The sequence below is a fragment of the Pithys albifrons genome, chromosome 4, assembly GCF_047495875.1.
Source record: "Pithys albifrons albifrons isolate INPA30051 chromosome 4, PitAlb_v1, whole genome shotgun sequence".
NCBI lineage: Eukaryota > Metazoa > Chordata > Aves > Passeriformes > Thamnophilidae > Pithys > Pithys albifrons.
The window spans coordinates 78065940-78085700 of NC_092461.1; the positions used below are offsets into that span (position 1 = coordinate 78065940).

Consider the following 19761-nt stretch of genomic DNA (forward strand, 5'->3'; position numbering starts at 1 on the left):
AATAAGCACAGCACAGCAGCTTTCTGAGGGGGGAATCATTTTGAAAAAGGTACAGAAAAGCCAAAGATCCATTAGATGCATCTGGGCATTTGCAACTCTAGAGTTTACAGCATGCAGTAAAGACCAGTGTATAGCAGCAGCTGGCTAAAAATGAAGACTTGAATTTGGAATAAAGCTTAAGAGGAGCTCAGGAATAATGCTGGTATGTGCTACAATCTCACAGCAGTGCTAGGAGAGTTCACTAATGGGTATTTCCAAATATTTTTTTTCTTCTCCTGACGGCTTTGTATCTTAAGTTTTCATTTATCCCACAGTTTTCCTGTGTTACTCCTTTGCATGGAAACATAATGGTACCAAGTTCTGAAAATAAAACACTTAGTTTCCTTCCAGGGCATGAATTTCACAGGTAATTTTGTTATGAAGTTGAACAGCGCAGAATACAGTCTAGGTGTTCTGGCAGCAAGCTGATGTTACCAAACATCATTATTTGTCCAGCTAGTTTACAGGGAAATAAATAAAAAATCCCCAGGTGTTGCTTACAGTGTAGCCAATGTTTTCATTCCATTTGTAAATATAACTTGCTGTTCAGCCCACACACCTATTTTAGAACTCTAATGAAAAACAGAGAGCAAAATTCACACATAATGGTGACCACACCGCCTTCAGTTCACCCCTGTAAAAGACAGAGATGGATCAAACAGGTATTGCTTCAAGCATGCAAATGCAATATATGAAGAAGTATGTCAAGAATTTTAATTGTACTAAAAGGAAAAACCCGTAACTAAGGGAAAATAGATTGCCTACATAACAACACACAGCTGGAATGACTTTAGTCCCCACGGCACTGCTAAGAGGCCTCTTTATGGGTTTGGATTAGAAGGAGAAGTGCCTTTAGCCAGGCACAGCAGGACAGGTCAGAGAGGGGCAGCCTCAAACCCACAGACCTGAATGCTCTTCCAGCTCCTGAATAAGTTTGCACAGCACACACAGACCTGATAACTTCTTGGATCTTGCTATTACTGCCTGACACTGATGGATTTCTCAGGGTGAACCAACTATTTCCCATCTTTATGAAGACTGGTGATTTCAGATTTTTGGTTTGGATATTCCATTTATCACACATGCCCACTACATTGCAAGAGACAGAAGCTACTGACAGAGGTGGGACACCCTGTCAGGATATGGGCACCTTGACAGTTCCTGAGCACATTCCTCTGCAATGGCAATACTGCACACATGTCAGCATTTGTTCTTTATTTACTGAGACTTCAGTTCCCTGCTAACTGGGATTACATTCTGGAAATGAAAGGAAAGACAAAGAAACCTTATGCAGGTGGTCCCTCCGCATGCAGCCTCTGATGCTGGGACTGAAGCCCCAGCACAGGACTCTCAAAGGTGCTGGATTCTCTCAGCTGCTCAGGGCTCACCCCAGGAGAAGGCAAGCTTGACCGCCTTCCACCTTATTGGCCATGGCAAGGAAAAGGGACACTCCAAATGAAATTTCTTGGCCTGAAATGAACAGCCACATGGGCACTGCCATTCAGTGAGGATTTCATTGCCCCAGGATGCATGCAGGCAAAGTCCTCATCTGACAAATACAGCCAGATCAGTGAACTGGGAACAATATGCCTGACTTTCCTCTGGCTTTGTGAGTATGAGTGACCCTGTGACTTTTTATTAAGCCATATGATTACGCACTGTAGGCATACATATGAAAGAATGCCTAAGGAGAGATAGGCATGTGGCCTGTGGCACCTGAAATCCCTCACTGGTTGTTTACAAACCATAAAGAAAAGTCTGCAAATTCCTAAAGCTTAGGATTCTTTTTTCCTTTATTTTCGTAGGGGCTTAAGGTTTGTGTGGATATAGCACACCAGCAGGCTGATGCCAGACATTTTTTGATGCATGTTATTAAAGATGTGAACAATGGCCTGGATTTATCCAGAGATACAGACAAGAATTATTTGGTCTATGAAGTGTTAATGAATAAATGCTTTTCCGGAACTATCACAAAATTCCGAGCCATGAATTTTGCTTACCATGGTCATCTTTTGACTTTTATAGGCACAAAACACCCTGTACTTTATAAAACCAATTCTGAAAAAGTTTTCTATCTTAAAGTTTTCATTTTTGCTGTAAACTATTCACAAGGCTTTTATCAGTTGTACATTCCTAAAACTCCCTAGTTGTATCCTATCAAAGGTGAAGAAATAATATATAGCTTCTTACTGTGTAACATACTATAAACAATGTATAGTGAGAAAGCAGTTATTAAATGGATCTAGTTCACCTGCTCCCAAGCCACTCATCAGAGGAAAAAAATTACATTTTCCAAATATGTTTTTAAAGCAGTTTTTTCCCACCTCACTTTTTTTCAGTATAGCAGATTTCACTACTGTGTGGCAGCATAATTCATCCATTCCTGGTCCGGAAATTCCTAGATTTAATTCTTATACCTGGAATGAAGCTCGGGAGCTAGATTGCCATAATTCCATAGAAGGTTCATCCTGACCTAGTCATCTCTCATATACTCCACAAAAGATACCTAAAGAAGTATCTATCTTCCTTGGGGGGGTGGGGGTGGGGGGGGGAGGGTAGTACTTTTTATCCCTCCTTCCCTGTCAGCTGTTGACCTGAAGGCTAGGGGGAAGACAGGAGGACAGTCCTTGGTGTGCACTGGACCTACTCCTACCTTTCCCTACCAACAGCTCAGCAGGGAAGAGGTAAGGCGAAGTTGAGGAGGATGCTGACTTGCCATCTAGAGCACGGGGGTCACCAAGATGTGTGCCGCTATGAAGGACAAGCTTAAAGCCTGCAATTCTGCCTGTGTTTGCCAAAGGGCAAAGGGTAATTATCTTACAAAAGCTGTTCAGTCTTCTACTTTTTCAGTGTATTGGCCCTATCTTCTGATTCCTTGGGAGGTTTCTGCAACAGTTTGAAGACCATCCCCCTTGCTTTCAGCTATTCAATATTGTACTGTAGCCACAAATTACGGAATGAATAATTTCACAGTGAATTTTTTACTCTATTCAGTAAAGTGCAGATTTTAAGTTCTAAAATATTAATATAAAAAAACCAAAATGAAGAGTGAGCTCTATATCTGTTACTTTGAAATGCCATGAGTTAGGAAGATCAGATCTTCTGCCTTGGAGTTCATTATATCCCTTCACTTCCCTTGCCTGTGGTGATGACAGGAGCCTGAATCTCAGAGGTAAGAAGACTCAAACCCTGCCATAATGAGATCTCATCCTTCTACCACCCACAGAGAAACTAGTCTGAGCTGTCATGGCTGAAATCTCCAAAGCATGTCATATTGAAAAGGAAGTTTTGCCCTTTCATTCATTCTTTCCCAAAGTGTAGTGTATGTGGGGTGGTGCAAACCAGTGACACTGACTGATGAAAGAGTTAACATTGGTGGCAATCTGGTAGAGAAAAACCAGTGGAGAGGGTTACTTTGCTATCTGGAGTAGATAACTTCAAAGCAGACTGAGTAGTGACTGATGATGAAGTAACAGGGATAAGAAACATGCTTCCTCACTTCTTCAGTGCAGCAATCTGGAGGCATTGCAGCTGAGCATCACACTTCTGGCAGTGGTCCTGCACATCTGTACTATCCATTGAAAAGAAGTAAACAGCATCAGTCAGCTGGAAAGACTGCTTCCCTGATCCTGCCTGACCACCTAAAGCAAATCTGTCACAAACTCAAAAGAGAAAAATAATAGTGTGTATTTTCCTAGGATCTTGAGTTGTCTGCATGTGTATTCACTGTTCTTTAATATGTTAGTGTGTTATGCTTATGTTTGGCTTAATATGACTGGTTAATGTACTACTGACTAAAAAAATAAAATGGCATGATAAATCCTCAGAAATTAACTTGTCTGAGAAGGAAGGATGGAATGATTCAGAAAAAGAGGAAGTAGTACAAGACAATGCGTATTCAATCCTCTTCGCAAAAGCTTCTTCCCCAAAATGAGAATTTTTTGAGAATGCCTCTCTCCTTCCCTCCTTCTGTTGCTTTCTTCCTTCCTTGTACCAAACTACAGGCTCCAGCAACAAGGCAGCTAATAATAAACTCTTCAGCTGAACTCTAGGAAAGGAGTTTGGTCAAGACTTTGCCTGCCAAATGCTGACCAACATGTTTCCAGCTGCCAGTAGTGACTCACTGCTAGCCATATTTTTGCAAAAACAGTTGTACTTTAACTTTCTCCCCCCCCACCCAAGCACATTTTGCTCCAAACAAGGCCTCCCACTTCCAAATGATGGAGTCAAAGGTACTTGAGTCATGGTCTTCCTACCAAGTCTCATGTCAGTGGGGTGTACAAGGACTGCTCCAGTCACAATATACTATCACAACTGCTCTTACACTATGACTCCTGAAACAAAAACTCCACTGGCTGCTTTTATTGCTGCCCACACCAACAGGCTGTACTGGAACAGCACTGGCATTTCTACAATGCCAGTGAACAGACACAACAGGACTCCTTTAAAAATTACCTTTTATCGAGGTTTGTATAATAAAACGTGGTTCTTGCCTTGGGATTCCCTCATATTGTCTTCTTTTATCAGTGAGGACACGGGGCCAAGAGGGAACACAACTGTGACAGCAGGCCTAACATTTCCTACTGGTCAGGCAGGAGCTTGAACTACTTTGCTGCATTTTGGCCCCAAGAACAACCTCTAGGACTTCACTGGAAGTGCTGATCCACTGAATTTGGAGTCTTTAAAAGATGTGCAGGTCACCTTTCTGCATGAAGGAGACCTGTGCCCGATGAAGCAGTCAGTGCTGCTGAAGACAAGTGGCTTACTGCAGACATTGCTCAGAGGCTGCCTGGAAATGCAGCAGGAATGGTAGAAATGGGAACACACTGAGACAGGTTTTCTGAAGGAGGGGAAATAACCCATTTATGGACAAAAAAGCATGAATACGGGGATGCTGGTGCAGGTATATATGGAAACCAGGTCATCCCTAGCTTCTCCCTGTGCTGCCCCACAATGCTGGGAAAGATAAGCAAGGGGCTATGGGAGGAAGTCTGGGCTCCAAAATAGTACAAACAAGGAAGACTTCTTGGATTGGAACACTGTTGAATCACAACTTTTACCAGTGCCAATGCTATGGCTTCATTACTCCATTCTCCCTTTAGTCAAGACTCTTCTTCTGTACTGCAGACATCTGCAACACCTCCCTGACCACAGCAATGTTTTCATGAAGGATACGGCAGTTATGGCTATTTCCTAAGGGTAGAACTACCCTGACTGCTTCTCTTGTGGTGAAATCTCCTCCTACCTCTGCCAGGCTGCTGGCCCTCTGCTCCCTCCACACTGCATCAAGTGCAACAGTACAAGCATTTCTGGAAATGCTCCTGCATTTCTAAGGGGAGAAATAACTTGTGTTGGTAACATAACAACACGCGTGAGGAGGAAAGAAATGAAAGCAAATTAATATGTAAAAATCCCATCATGTCACAACAGTGCACTTGCTATTGGCGTAGTAAGGAAAATGAAGTACCAGCTCCTTGCTAAATTTTTTTTGCTGTTCACTCCAAAAGCATGCTGAACAGAGATAGCTAGGTAGAGGACAACACAGAGGGAACGTATTTCTATAGCTGCTAATGAATTTTAGTATTTTTTTACTCATCTGGAAGTGACAGAAATGAATAGTTAATATTTCTTCCTGTTTCTCAAGGGATTTTTTTCCTTTTTTGCTATTCCAGGGCTTAATCCAGAACAACAACAACAAAAAAGAGTAGGAAAAAACCCTGTGTGCAGCCTTATGGCAGGACTTTCCAAGCCACAGATGCTGGCTCTGTGGTTGGCTGATCTATCCAAAATAAAGCTACCAGCAGGGAGCAGTGGAGTAGTTCAGGGGGTAGAAAAGGTCATGCGAATGTGATCCTCACCTCCCAAATGCCACATTTCCTTACACTGCCTCCCTCTGCTCCTTTAGGGATGTAAGGAATTGTTGACTTATTTTTATTCTTTTTATTTTCAGCTTGCCTTTCCTATCTGCTTGCCAAGTGGTGTTGTTGAAAGTGACTCTTGTTGCAGCCACTTTCCCAGGAGAGAAAAAATAAGGTGAACTATTATCCTCATGGCTTAAAGTTGAAAAGGCAGCTAGCAGCTTGGATGATGAGCCCCTCTGGCTGCTCGAGTTGGCATCAGGGGAGCTCAGAGGCCACCATGTCACCTTCCCTTTGTCACAGGGACAGGCATCAGCCTGCCTTGGGTGAAGCTGTTGACTGCAGAGACTGAAATGCTTTCCTGACAGAAAGAGCCCTCAAGAGCCTTGAAAAGAAGGGCCTCAAAAGCTGCTGACCCCTTGTGTACATATGTGTGGCACTGCCTTGTTCAGCCAAGAAGGCCACTTTGGGTGAACAAACATCAAAAATAAAAGGAAAGGGGAAAAAGGAAAAAAGTGATCAAACTCACTCTAATAATTTTTGACATCGGAATGCATTCATACCATATACTTTTCTTCTGTGAGGAATGCATAGCATATGTCCTGGCCCATCTGATGATACAACTTCTGCAAGTCTACAGAAGGTTCCATGCGACCACTCTTGGGAACACCTATAAACCCTGTTCCACATTGGTCTGTGGGCTGAAGCAATGCCCAGCTGGGCAGAAGACATGTAAGAGGCATGGGTCCTTTTAACAGCCAGCACATTCATTTCTGTTCAGCTGTGATCTTCATTTTCATGATGCTAATGAACAAATAATGAAACAAACCACCACTTCCTTCTGGTTAGAGCTACTTCTGAAGCCTTATGTTTGCCAAGAAAACAAAACAAGTCTAAAAATCACACCTTCCTCTGGGAAGATACTGGACAAAAGTGAATGATGGGATTGTACCTGTATGTTTTGATGCTGCCAGCAAGGAAGGTTTTTTATAGCAGGTGTTTCACTTACCCTAAAGCACTATGGAATAACAAGCTGAAAGACCTGCTGCCACTTACCAAACCTCTTGTAGCCGAAGGACTGCACCTCCTCCTCCTCTGCAAAATCGTCTGGAGAGAGAAAGACATAGCAGCAGATTATTACTACTACCATTGCAAAAAGAAGGAAGAAGTTTTTCTTTATGAATTAACGTAAGTTTCATTGATTTGTTAGGCATGTCACTAATCTTCCACTCTGTTGCTCATATCCCACCTCTATCTACAAGTACAGAAGGCAGTTCAGAGCCTTTCCCCCATCCAGAATCCCCAGCAGAACCCTAGACTACAAATTGTGCAGATTATTCACCTGGCAGCTATCCCGAGGCCTGCTTGGCCAACTAAGTACAGACCAGAGCAGACATGTACCTCATCATTGACAACCATCACTAACATGCTGCTTGGGCAGGCTCACCCAGACTACAGCACGTGCTCCAGCCAGCTGCCTGTGCTGTCCGGGCATTGGGCTACACATGCACCAGTCTGGCCTTTTGCACAAAGTGCCACATACAGTTGTGCTGAGTAATGAGAAAGGAGTCAGAGGAGATGGTTGCCCATCCATCCACCACTTCCCATAGGCATTAGTTTGACTTGAAGATGCAAGATCCAATAAAAAATATAAAATGGAAATGATAAATTCAAACAGATAAGAAAAATAAAAACCAAGTTGGTGATGATTTTGAAGGGTCTAGAGGAGAAGACATGTGAGGAGCAGCTCAGAGCACTTAGTTTGTTCAGCCTGGAGAAGAGGAGACTGAGGGGAGACGTCATAGCAGTCCATAGCTTCCTAATGAGGGGAAGTGGAAGAGCAGGCACTGATCTCTTCTCTGTGGTGATCAGTGATAGTACCCAAGGGAATGACATGAAGCTGTGTCAGGGCAGGTGTAGGTTGAATATTAGGAAAATATCAGGATCCCCAGGGAAGTGGTCACAGCATGAAGTCTGCTTGCATTCAAGAAGCATTTGGACAATGCCCTCAGGCACATGGGTGTAATTCTGGGGGCTGCCCTGTGCAGGGTCCAGAGTCGGACTTCATGATCCTTGTGAGTCCCTTCCAACTCCGATTATTCTATGATCCAATGATTTCATTAAGTCTTTTGTTCTTATCTTTACAGTCAACAAGCACTAATATGCTAATAATCACAATTTTATTTTGTCAGAAGCTTAATTTCTCTCTACTTCCTTCCAGCAGCAAAGGAAAAGGCTGGCATCAGCAAAAGAAATACACCCACAACTTCTTAAAAAAAAAAAAAGGATATGTTTGTGTTCGTGTGTTAAGCCTCCTTCTACCAACACGATCCCTCATTCTGCTGAGTCAGGAAAGCCAAAAGCCCTGCTTTATCAGCAGCACAGCCACTGCACAAGGTAACCAACTGCCAGGGAGGGCAGCACAGTCCAGGCTGCTCTTCTCCCACTTCTGTAATCCCCAAAGGGAGTGGAGTAGACCCATCTCCCCTCCAACAAGCACCATTTTTACACAGGGTGAAGCCTCCATGGGACTCTCTTTAAACCTAGGACACAGCTTCCCAAGTGGCGGCCAGTGGTTCTCAGCCCACTGCCACGCTGGGGAAACACACTGTCTTGCTGCAATTCCCAGCAGAAACTCGAAGGCAAGCCCTGCCTCCATGCTGTGAAAAACACTGCTGGAATCTGATGGCAATCCTTGCTGCCTAAAACCATCTACTCCTCTTTTTGCATTGCTGTGCTGAGAAGGCTGGTTCAGCACCCCCTGGGAGCTTCAGCAGCTGCTGGCCATCTTGAGCTGTACTTCCACCACGGGATGCTAAGGAAGATTGCAACTTTTCCATCCAGGCCTTTCCCTGACTTGAGGAGAGAAGGAAACAGAAGCTCAAAGTCCAGTTAAGGGATTCCTGGGAATTACTAGTGGTGGAAAAGCAAGCTCAAACCAGATAAACAACGTGATGGAGTTGAGAAGTCTGTGGTTGGTTAGACCTTTTTAGTCCACAGACTTAGTGCACACGACCAGACTGCTCTGCATCATGAAACTGCGCTAACTGGTGCCACAGCTAACTTGGGCCACCACAGAGCCTTGGGGGCATGAATTCAAAGGTAAAGATTCAGTCTGCATTGAGGCTCAACAAAGACTAATTGATTTGAGTGCATGTCCATCAGGAAATCTGACTTGCTCCTCCTTCTGACCTGCACACAGAAGTCTGAGGGAGACTGCCTGAAGCAGCAGAGGAGTCCATGAAATACATAATTTTGCAGAATATCACCCTTTAGTCAGACAGCACTGTTGATAACAACAGATAAAAACATATTCTTTACTAGGTAACATATTTTGCTTACTGCCAGCGGTACTCCTGTCCATATCTTAAGCTAGACCTCCAATTCAGATGAGCATTTAAGAAGTGGAAAGGGCAGTAGATGCTCCTTAGGCAAAACAAACACATCCTGGTTTTGAAGGCAGAAAGAAACCTTTTAAAAAAACAAACCAAACAAACCCCTCACAATTGTACTGACTGTTATCTGAAGACAAGGTCACCCAACAGAACGTGACAAATACTAATAAACTGTCAACAATTAAGCTCCTTATCCCAGCAGTAAGCGACTCAGGAAAAACCTTTCCCTCTTGCGCAAAAGATAAGATGCTGCACAAAATAAGATACCAGCTCCAGAGCCCTCAGCTTCCTGCCCTCTCCTGCTATCAGGCTGTAACAAAATCACCTCCTTTGTTTCTCAGCAGTGTAACCTGGCTTATCTGACCCACATCTGATGTATACAGCCAGGACATCTTCAAATCCTGTGGCTTCATCCCACACCATATCTCCAAGACCTTCCTTCCAGGCTGCCAGCCTCTTCCCTAGTCGTCCTGTTTTTCATGCTTAGCCCAATTGCACTGGCCTACCTAGCCATATATTTATAATTACATTGTTGTTTCTTTGGCCTTTTCTATATTTGCCACATATATATTTTATATATGTGTATTTTATATATTTCTATATGCCCATATAGTTTTAAATATATATATACATGCTTTTAAATATTTGCAGCACTGCGTGTAGTTCTTGATAGGGATGGATTTTTTTCTTAAGCTTTAGCTACTTTATTTATTAATCTCCTAATTCTGAAGGGCATTTGTAGCATTTGAAACAAAGTGGAGATGAGCAAGAAAGGTTTTGTCAACTAGTGACCCAGCTCCCTGCTCGCTAAAATCTCAAACATCAAATAAAACATTTTTCAATCCTTGTGAGTTGTTCTTACAAGGGGCAGCAATGTATTTGAGGGGAAGTCTATGAAAATTATTTAAAAGCCAAAGCTCAGTGGTCTTTCAGTCACAACTGCCACTAGGCACTTTGCTCAAATCATGTGCAAATAAAATATTTTACAACATTAACAGTAATGTAACAGGCTTAAGGAAAATAAAGATGAAAGAAATTAATACAGCAAGCTTAGACTAAACATTCAGAAATGAACAGCACTTTGGAAAAAGAGACTAAGATGGGTTGAAAGTCCTACTTCAGAAGAAATCTTTTTGAATCTGTTTGAAAAATTAAAAATGAAGTTGACAAACAAGCCCATAAATTTAAGTCCCAAGGCAACGTCCTGCACCCAGGCTCCTCCTCCCATGTCTTTTGGGCAGTTGTGTCCTCACTGGAGGCAGTAGAAACTTGGCCCCACGTTCCAGTGATGGAAATTAAGTTTTGTCACAAGGTCTACAAAAATCTCAAGCTTCCTGATATCTTTGAATCAGGAAAATACAAAGGAACACTTTTCTAGAGAAAACTATGAAAATGTGATCTGTTATGAACTACAGAGGTTAAGAAAATACACCCCAACTAGGAAAGCAAATAGTAAGAACCTCCAGCATGTTTAAATGGCTTACACTTTTAAAGGCAGTATCAGAAATCGGTGTGGCAGAAATTCATGAGTTTTGAGCACCAGTGGCTCATCTTGGAAAAGGAAATTTTGTGTTTCCACGTCAGTGGTGCCCATACTTGTTTGAGGCTGAAACTCATGTAGGAGGGGTTTGTTTGACACTGTGAAAATAATAAGTTAGAAATATTTAGTTCAAATCAAGCCCTCCTCAGTTACAAAGAGGACTGGGATGATTGCAAGTATTCTGCTACATACATATACATTAATACACCAGGAAGACTTATTTTTCATGGATGAAAAACATGAAGGGCAGACTCCTTCTTGAAGCAGACAATAAAGCAGAATCTGTTGTTATGTCCCAGACTGAAGAATTACCTCTTTAGTGCTGAGAAGACCAGCCATAATTTAGTTACAAGACACTCTACTGAGCTCTCAGCTATGAGCCACAAGATTGGGAATCCAGAATAAGAAAGATGAAGAAACGTGAAAAGTTGGTTTCTTATTCCACTGATTTGTACAGAGCTCTGGCAGATGGAAGGCCCATAAAAAGGTGAACTTTGGGCAGAATAGAAACATGTGTGAGGAACCAGTGTATTTAACTGTGTAGGGGAAGGACCACCAGAGATCTCCTGTTTCATTACATTTACAAGAGTCTCCTTGGGTGCTACAACAGATTGTCATAGGGAGCTCACAGCACACTGCTACAAATGAGTGTCTCACTGTAGCTGAGCATCATTACATCAAATATTTCAGGAGTCAGTGCAAAGCAAGGGTTCTGGTCCAAAATAAAAAAAAACCCAACCAACTTTGAGGTATTTTGGCAATATCTATGCCCCATCAAGTACCAATGTGAAATTCCACTTGCCTTCCAGTCATAAGTTATTAGTGCAACACCTCTAATAAATACAGTTGTAGAGTTAAATAAGATACAGTACAATGCATCAAGGGAGTGAGAATTACAAAAAAGCAGTTCAACTGGGGATTAACTCAGCAAACAGAGGGAAATCATTTAATCTAAAACAAATTAGACTCTCATTTGATTAATTTGCTAGAGGTAAAGCAAAAATCTGTTGAGTAGAACTCTTTAATTTCTCATTCTTATTCTTAAATCTTTAATAAATTAATCATGTACCACTTATGAGTCACTCTGAGGTCAAGTAAGAAGGAGCTGGCCTGGAGCCAAAAAGGATGCTAAATCTCCCCCTGAGACTATATAGGGCCTATAACCACAGCACTGCTTGGTCCCTTTGCTAGAATGGAACCAGATTTGAGAAGCCTCTAGAGCAATGTAATTTTAGGGAAGTTGTTTCAATTTTATTCCCTTACTTTCGTGGGTGTCATTGTTGCCATATGGAAGGTGTTACAGAAAGCTGCTAATGCACTTGTCCAGTTGTCACCCTGCTTGGCCATTTAAACCTAACGAAGCAAGCAAGACCTCAGAACCATTAGAGATGCTGGCTCATATGGTGGCTGCAGACACATGGCATCCAGTAATTTCTAGAACATTTGTTTGCTGTAAACATGAATACAAAATCATTGTTGAAAGACTTGGTTTGAAGTTTTAAATAAAGAAAAGACACCAACATTCTACATTGCCTTTCAAAATCTAGGGAAATTTATTCCAAGAGAGAATGAGGTAGCTGGGTTGAAAATTGCCATGCCAAGTTTCAGGTCAGATTTTAGAAGTTCCTTTATAAGCCCCTGAAAAAACTTGAATTACAGTACATTATAATTTACCTCTAAGTACCAGATTGGGAACTCAGGGCTATAAGATTAATTTGTAGTAAAAATTATATCCAGTGTAAGAGTTTCCTTTAAAATAAATCTCCCTCTCAAAGGGCTTTAATGGTTAGGGGCCTGCCTTTCCTACTGACTCAATGGGAACTATAGAGTTATAACCCAGATATAATTTTTTTTTTGCAACTCCATAAAAATCATTGTATTATTAGCAAGAACAGATTTTTACTTCTATCATTTGGAAAGAAGCTGTAGCCATTAGTCGAAAATCATGATATTCTTCTCTTTAATCCATAAATCAGCACGGGTGAAAAAATCTGCTCAGAACCGTGTAGCAAGTGCATCTCCTGCAAAAAGGACTGTTTGCAGTGTCAAAAAGCTACTCGTGCCCACTCTCTCCATCTCAGCACTCTCACAGACCAGTGAAACTCATCCACTTGTGAGGTTTCTATAATGTTAGCACTATTCAGTCAGATGAGAACAGCAAACACCAATATCTTTCTCATATCACATTTCAAAAGCTTTTTGAGCAGACACCAGATTTATATGCATTTCTCGTCACTATTAACTGGGTCTACATTCAAAGTGCTGACCTAGAGGTGAAGCGGAGCCAGCAGAAGCACAGCAAGCAGCTGTGGCCTTCAGATGTTCATGACTTCATCAGTCTAATTGATTTCCATTGCTTTTCATAGCTTTTATTCTGGACAGTCTTGTGCTTGTGCAAATGGGCTGCTCATTCCTCTCTCTCTTCACAGATGCTTTGCTTCACTTGTCCTCTTTTGCCCTTCTCTACTACTTTTTCCTTATATGCTCTTTTCATAGTCAAGTTTTTCCCTCTGCTTCTATTTTGTTAAGTCCTCCCTCATAAAGTCCTACCCCACACTTAAAACATTTCCTGATTGACAAGGTTCCCAGCTTATATGTCACACTCACAATGTCACTGTTGTTGCTGTGTGTGTCGTACACACATTATCCACCCTTTCCTTTGTCTGACTTGTCACACAGTAAGCTCTTTTGACAGGGATTTCATGGATTCTGCATTTCCAGAGTACCTGGTCTTTAGCGAAGCCATGACAGACGTTCAGCTGAGGCAGTTCTTGAAGAGACTCCATCTCCTGGCATCCCAAAGCATCCTTTGGGATGTTATTTGAGCTTGGATTCTGACAACAAGACTGAGGCTTTTCCCCAGCTCTGTCCTTCAGATGGATGATCTGGAAATTTATCTGCTTTCACTATACAGACTGAAAAAAGCAAGGTCCTAGACCAGAGATCCTCTCTTGGTACATATCCTAAGACTTAGATTGTGTCTCTCATCACCTAATATATGCATAAAACAAACAAAATAAAGAATCATGACAAATGGGTGCATTTTAGTACTCTGGTCTCAATCTTTTTGCCCACTGCTATGCCTTAAAAACAAGTGCTCAGATGAAGAACACACAAACCCCACAGATTATGAAAATTAAGGGGTATAACAACAAAGGCTCTAGTTTTGCTTTTGAGGCACAAAATGAAGCCAGTAAATAAGGGTGTTTCTTGAACAAAATTTGTTAGCCTGTAAGTGCCACCCAGCATTGTTACAGTAGTGGTGTCAGAAGCAGCTGCATGATGTGGAGGCCAACTTTAGAAGTTAAAAGTTTAAATTGTATCGGATTTCAGGATAATGATTTAAGAGCAAACAGATCTGTTCTCATTAGTGCATTGAAAAATCATGCCTCTCTGTCTGTATGTCAGAGCAGGCAATTAACAGCAGCATTAAAATGGCATTCACATTCCTAACAGCACGTCTCTTACCTCCCATAACTCATTCACTTTTTTCCCCAGTGACGTCCCAATCTTCACCTCAAATTTATGCACCAAAAGGGATTGCAGTTTTAGGTGGAAACAGTCAAACTCCAAAGACAATTAATCTTAGGTTCTTCCTTTACTTGTACAGACCACACTCACATTTTGTGGAGGATCAGGGTCACTTTCAGTGCCTTGTAAAAAGCATCTTTATTTTCCTGTCCAAGGGGGAAGGCTGGAAGGAGACATTCTCTGTTCTGACATACAGAACCTCAGGATAAGGAATGTACTGTGAAGCTGAAGATAACTGTATATGCATCCTTTGCAGTACTGAACTGCTTTAATCCTTGACATTTCTTCCAGCTCTCTTTATTTTACTGTTTTACCTCTGCAAGGCCTGCTCAGCTATCTCTCTGAAAGATTACCTCTCCCTCCTTATCCTAGCAGGCAAAAGTGTCTGAATCTCTGGGCACAACAATCTTTGAGTGTGGATCTAAGCAAATTATTTAGTGTTTGTGACAAAAGGGGCTCTGTTCAGCCCTCAACTGTAGCAAAATCAGTATAAAATAAATTTAGGTTATCTGAAGTAGAAGAAAGATCCACAAGAGATTTTAAACAACTCTCTTCTTCACAGGGATAGGCTTGCCTGTGCTATTCTTAGTCCTATGTGGCTGGGAAAAGTAGAATACAGAAAGCAAAGATGAATAATTACAACTTCTTACGGAAAACACTCCTGTCATAAATAGCTTTTATGTCAATTCTGCTCAGTATCCTTTACAGTGGTACAGTAATATTTCTATCTGTGCAATAATAAATTTCTCTTGTAATTTCATAGCTTCTAACACTCTATTTTCCTTGATATCATTAATAAGAATATCCCTTGACACAAGCTTACATCTTTCTCATCCATATGTTTAAAATCCTCTGTGCTACCAACCAGTTCATGATAAACACTGACTGTATAGTAGCATTGCTCAGGATTTGTTCTGTGTTGTATCACACATTTATTATAACTGCTTGTGCCTTTGAACTTCTGCGGTATGGTCTGTGACATGTTCAACACACACCACTCAGATGTCCTGCATATGTTTTATCTTCATGTCACTATAGTCATATAAGGTCTATTATAACTGGACTAAGTAAAGGTTACTGGATCACTCTACCTGTAATCCTTGGTTTTCAGATGCTTTCTGGCTCTGGAATAGATTTTTTAGAGAGACAGAGAGAGAGAGAGAACCTATCAAGAAGGTCAATATCATATAAATGTATTATTTACGACTTTTCAAAGTAATCAAGAAGGAACAACTGAAATTGCATGCACACATAGCTTTTGCAAATGTAGGCTTTACCTGAGTGGATCATGTGTAGGCTCTAAGATAAAATGCTGAAGGGACAATTTTAGCAATGCAGGCTGATACACCACTAATTGTCTGATAAAGTGTTCACTGTATAAGGCCAACTAGGGGTAACCTGAAGCGGCACAACCTGTGAAAGGTCAATGTAATCTATCTGCTGAAAACTGTGCACTAAGAACATTAAGCTGCCTTTGAGGTAAACTGGTTGATGGTAAGAGATCTGAGCTTTCAGGTTAGGCTGGGCCTGAGGCAGTGTGGGCTTCACTGCTTCCAGTGGAACACAACCAAGGACAAACCTGTTTCTCCCTGTGCACCTTTTTAATCAAGTGAGAGGAACTGCACAGGACAGGGTATTTGGTCACATTCCAGTTCTCAAGCACAGGATCCCAGATAACTGGTCCTCCAGTGCCATCATTATACAAGTGGTACATAGCAAGGTGCTTAAAATGGCAGAAAAGGAGGAGAAGGAGGAGGATGCGAAGGAGGAGGAGGTAAAGGAAGCAGCAGAGATAGAGGAGTAGGAGAAATAACCAGGTAAGCTACTTCAGGTATCATAATTAAGAGCTTCTCTGTCATCCTGGAGCAACAGTACTAAATGACCACCTTGACTTTGTCATTGACTGATTTTGGGGATTAGTGTTAGTTATTATGTAAACAGTATCCATATTTCAGTTGAAAATACTGATCACCATCACCACCATGACAGTAGTGATTTCAGAAGAAGTTGAAAGTAGTTTTTACAAAACACATAACAGATACATGAGAAGTTCTCTGCTGTAACAATGCTTGTTCCGGTCTTAAATTAGGACTAATGTTTTTGAACATGTGGTGGTATTTGACTATGAGGAAGATGCTTTCATTTGTTTCCTAGGTAACAAATACTCCTTCTCCCCCAATAAATAACTACAACTTAGAAGTATCATTTGATAAAGATAAATCTGACCCTAAAGCAGTAAAGTCCCTTTATAAATCACATGAATTATTACTAAAAAATACCACAAAGTTTGTGAGCTCAGTGTTGTTTGCTGGAAATAAAACTGCCAGCATATTATACATAATTTGTTTTACTGATTTAAAACATAACACATTACAAATACCAGAAATGGGAAATATAATTTATTCCTTACAGTTATTTAGTGATGTAATTATTTAGATATTCCTCCATTCTCCAGAGAGGGTAGATACAGAGACAGCTGCAATCATCATTTTGTTGTTATTGAGAAAAATGTGTAACGACACCAGGTTCTACAATCCTACAATTATCACCACTATCAAGTTTAAAGAGAAAATATGAAAAGCCAGATCTGAATCCAGAAAAGGAAATCACCAATTCAAAATTTGGTTTGCTCTCTGACTTCCCTAACACTGGCAATGGCACCTGACATGATGATTTGTTTGAAGCTTCTCTTTTCTCTAGTTATTAGCACAGTCATTTAAGTGCTCTTCTTTGCATGTTTTATTACTGATTTCTGTGACTCTGTGGGGGAAAGAAATAAGATAGCTGTGATCACTCGTAGGGAAACTAAATGGTAAGTGTGAGTACTCCCTCTTGATGGAGTGAGAGGCACCAGCAAGTGCTCCCAGCAGGAACAACATCTTTCCTCTGAATGCCATTTCACCGCTTTGCAAAGAGCCATGGAGGCAGAATGGAAGGAGATGCAAGTCACATTCTATGTTATTGCCATCCTTGGTCCTTTGCATCTCGCCTTTCCCCAAAACCCCAATTAATAGAGCGTAAGGCTTTCAGTGTTGTCTTACTGGATCCTCATTGTTTTGGTTTGCTCCTGACACTACACTTATGCTGATAATGGCTAGCTGATGACAAAATTTATAGTATGAGCACCCTACAGATGAAAACCACTGTAAACACATTATTTTTAATATGTTGCATGGCCTTGGAGTGACACTATGCCACAGTGTCAGAAGTAACTTAAATAGGGCATGTGGGTTGCAAAATAAATGCCCCCCAAAAGTTTTTCCTCCCTTCAGGCTGCTACACTGGCAAGTGAATAAATAATCACATCATTTGGTGTCCCAGACTCTGGAAACTCAGTGTAACTATCATGATGTTTACTGGCCTCCTGGCATCTGGAATAAAACTCTGCAATCCAAGAACAGGCACATTCGTGCCCAAAAGCAATTTTCTTACACGTATGTTTTTTTCCTTCCACCCTTGAAGTTTATTTTTGCATCTAGAAGAAAAACTAAATTTGACTCTCACAAACTCCCAACTAAATCCTAAACTTTCCATAATTTCCTTTGATGGTTTCATTGTAAGTATTCCCCAGCGTGTAAAGTCTCTGCGTTTTGCTGCAAGGCTATCACTTTCCATAAACAGAAGGCTTTCTTGCAACCCCCCCTAATACATCTTTACTAGGTTACAGTGAAGCAAATTGGAAATCCGCTTCCTTATTTCATTTTAAAGTATGTAATGCCTCTGTCACAACTTTGTATGATACAGTCAACTGGTAGGACTGGCATGTTTTCCCCATTTAAAACAAAAGGAGAGGGAAGGGGGGAAAGGAGAAAAAAAAGGAAAAGAAACAAAGTTTCAGTTTGAAGAGATGCAAAGCAAAGATCAAAAATTATCCAGTCGATGGATGATGAGGAGAAATATGCCAAATAGATTTCACAAGCCAGTTAAGCCTCTACTGGCACCTAATCACTGCCAGATGTTTAGAAGCTACACCAAGAACATCGCAAAACGCCGGCAAAAAACTAAATAAGCCAGGGAGAAACACAAGTCTTCTCGGGGCACCGGAGAGAGGGAAGATGAAAGTTGGGTGCCCAGTGAAAACGTGCTGGGGATAGCACTCATGACGGGACACACACACTCACACACGGACACGTCCTCCCGGACCGGGACCGACGGACGCCAGCTGAGCCGCGGCGGCAGCGCAGCCCCCGTGTGCGGGGCCGGGGCTCGCCGGCAGCCGGGGCGGCCCCACGCGTGCCCCAGGGTTGCGGTGAGACCCACGCTTTGCTCCTCCCGGCACCGGCTGCCTGTGCCCTGGCGGCGGCGTGCCCTGCCCGCCACCTGCCTGCACGGTGTCCTGCCAGCACCCTGCTTGCGTGCGGTTTACCTCGCTGGCACCCTCCCCACGGACCGTCCTGCCTGCACCCTGCCCGAAATCTCGCCCCTTGCTGCACTGTCCACAGACTGCCCTGTCCGCGCGCTGCCCACACGCTGTGCTGCTCGCACTCTAAAGATCCTGTCCGCACCTTAAAGATTCCGCCTGCACCTCAAAGATCCTGCCTGCACCTCAAAGATGCTGCCCGCACCCTAAAGATGTTGCCCGCACCCTAAAGATCCTGCCCGCACCCTAAAGCTCCTGCCTGCACTCTACAGATGCTGCCCATCCCTGCCCGCCGCCTGCTCCCCGCCTGCACGCTCTTCCCACCCGCGCTGCCCGTCTCCCTCCCTGCCGGTGCCCGGGGCGCGGTGCCCACGGTGCACGTGTGGGGCGGCGGAGCGGGCGCTGCCCTCCCGTCCCTACCTTTCATCTTGGCGCCGGGGCGGGTCTCATAGGACGGACGGGGCGCGGCGGGAGCTGCCGCGGGGCGCGGCGGGCGGCGGAGCGCTCCCTGCTACTGCCGGGCCATGCCGGGGTCCTGGCGCGACTCCGCTGCGCAGCCCCGGCCGCTGCCGCTCGCCGTCGCTGCTCGGCCGCCGGCGGCACCGCTCTCGCCGCCAGCCCCGCGGAGCCCGGCCCGGCCCCGCGGAGCCGCCGCTCGGCCCCGCCTCCCTCCCTCCGCCCCGGGGAAGGGGCCGCGGCCGGGGCCGGGCGGCGGGGGCGCGCTCGGGGTCCCGCCGTTGGATGGGGCTGGGGGGGTTCGCACCCCGTCCCGCCGCGTCCCGCGGGACCGCAGGGTTCCCGGGTGGCGGGGCCGTGGGCAGCAGGGACTGCCCGTGGGGAGCAGCTCGGGATGGGACGCACAGGACACCGCCAGTGACTGGGGAGCTTGGGAGGGAGAATGGTGCCCTCCACGCCCGTGGCAGCCATCCGGAGGTTTCCCTCCAGGGTCGCCACATACGACACGTCGACCGGAGGATCCTGGAGCGGTGCGTGCGTATCCGTCGACTGGGAAGAGGCTCCAGGATGTGCGAAGTTCAC

The 19761-nt window shown here is 43.4% G+C and overlaps 1 protein-coding gene across 3 annotated transcripts in view; it reads right to left on the reverse strand.

The window, feature by feature from the left end:
* Positions 1-19352, reverse strand: part of COLEC12 (collectin subfamily member 12) — a 102385-nt gene extending 83033 nt beyond the window's left edge. For 2 of the 3 annotated variants that reach the window (XR_011697756.1, XM_071554715.1), the window contains exons 1-2: positions 19144-19352; positions 6954-7004 (exon numbers count right to left, since the gene is read on the reverse strand). Coding sequence is in view for 1 of the 3 variants with exons in the window: in XM_071554715.1 (XP_071410816.1) it covers positions 6954-7004; positions 19144-19150 (58 nt within the window). In the remaining 2 variants the exon portion in view is untranslated. Of the gene's footprint in view, positions 1-6953; positions 7005-19143 lie in introns of those variants that run through there. The other variant, XM_071554716.1, reaches the window with a different exon arrangement.
* Positions 19353-19761: the final 409 nt, after the last annotated feature.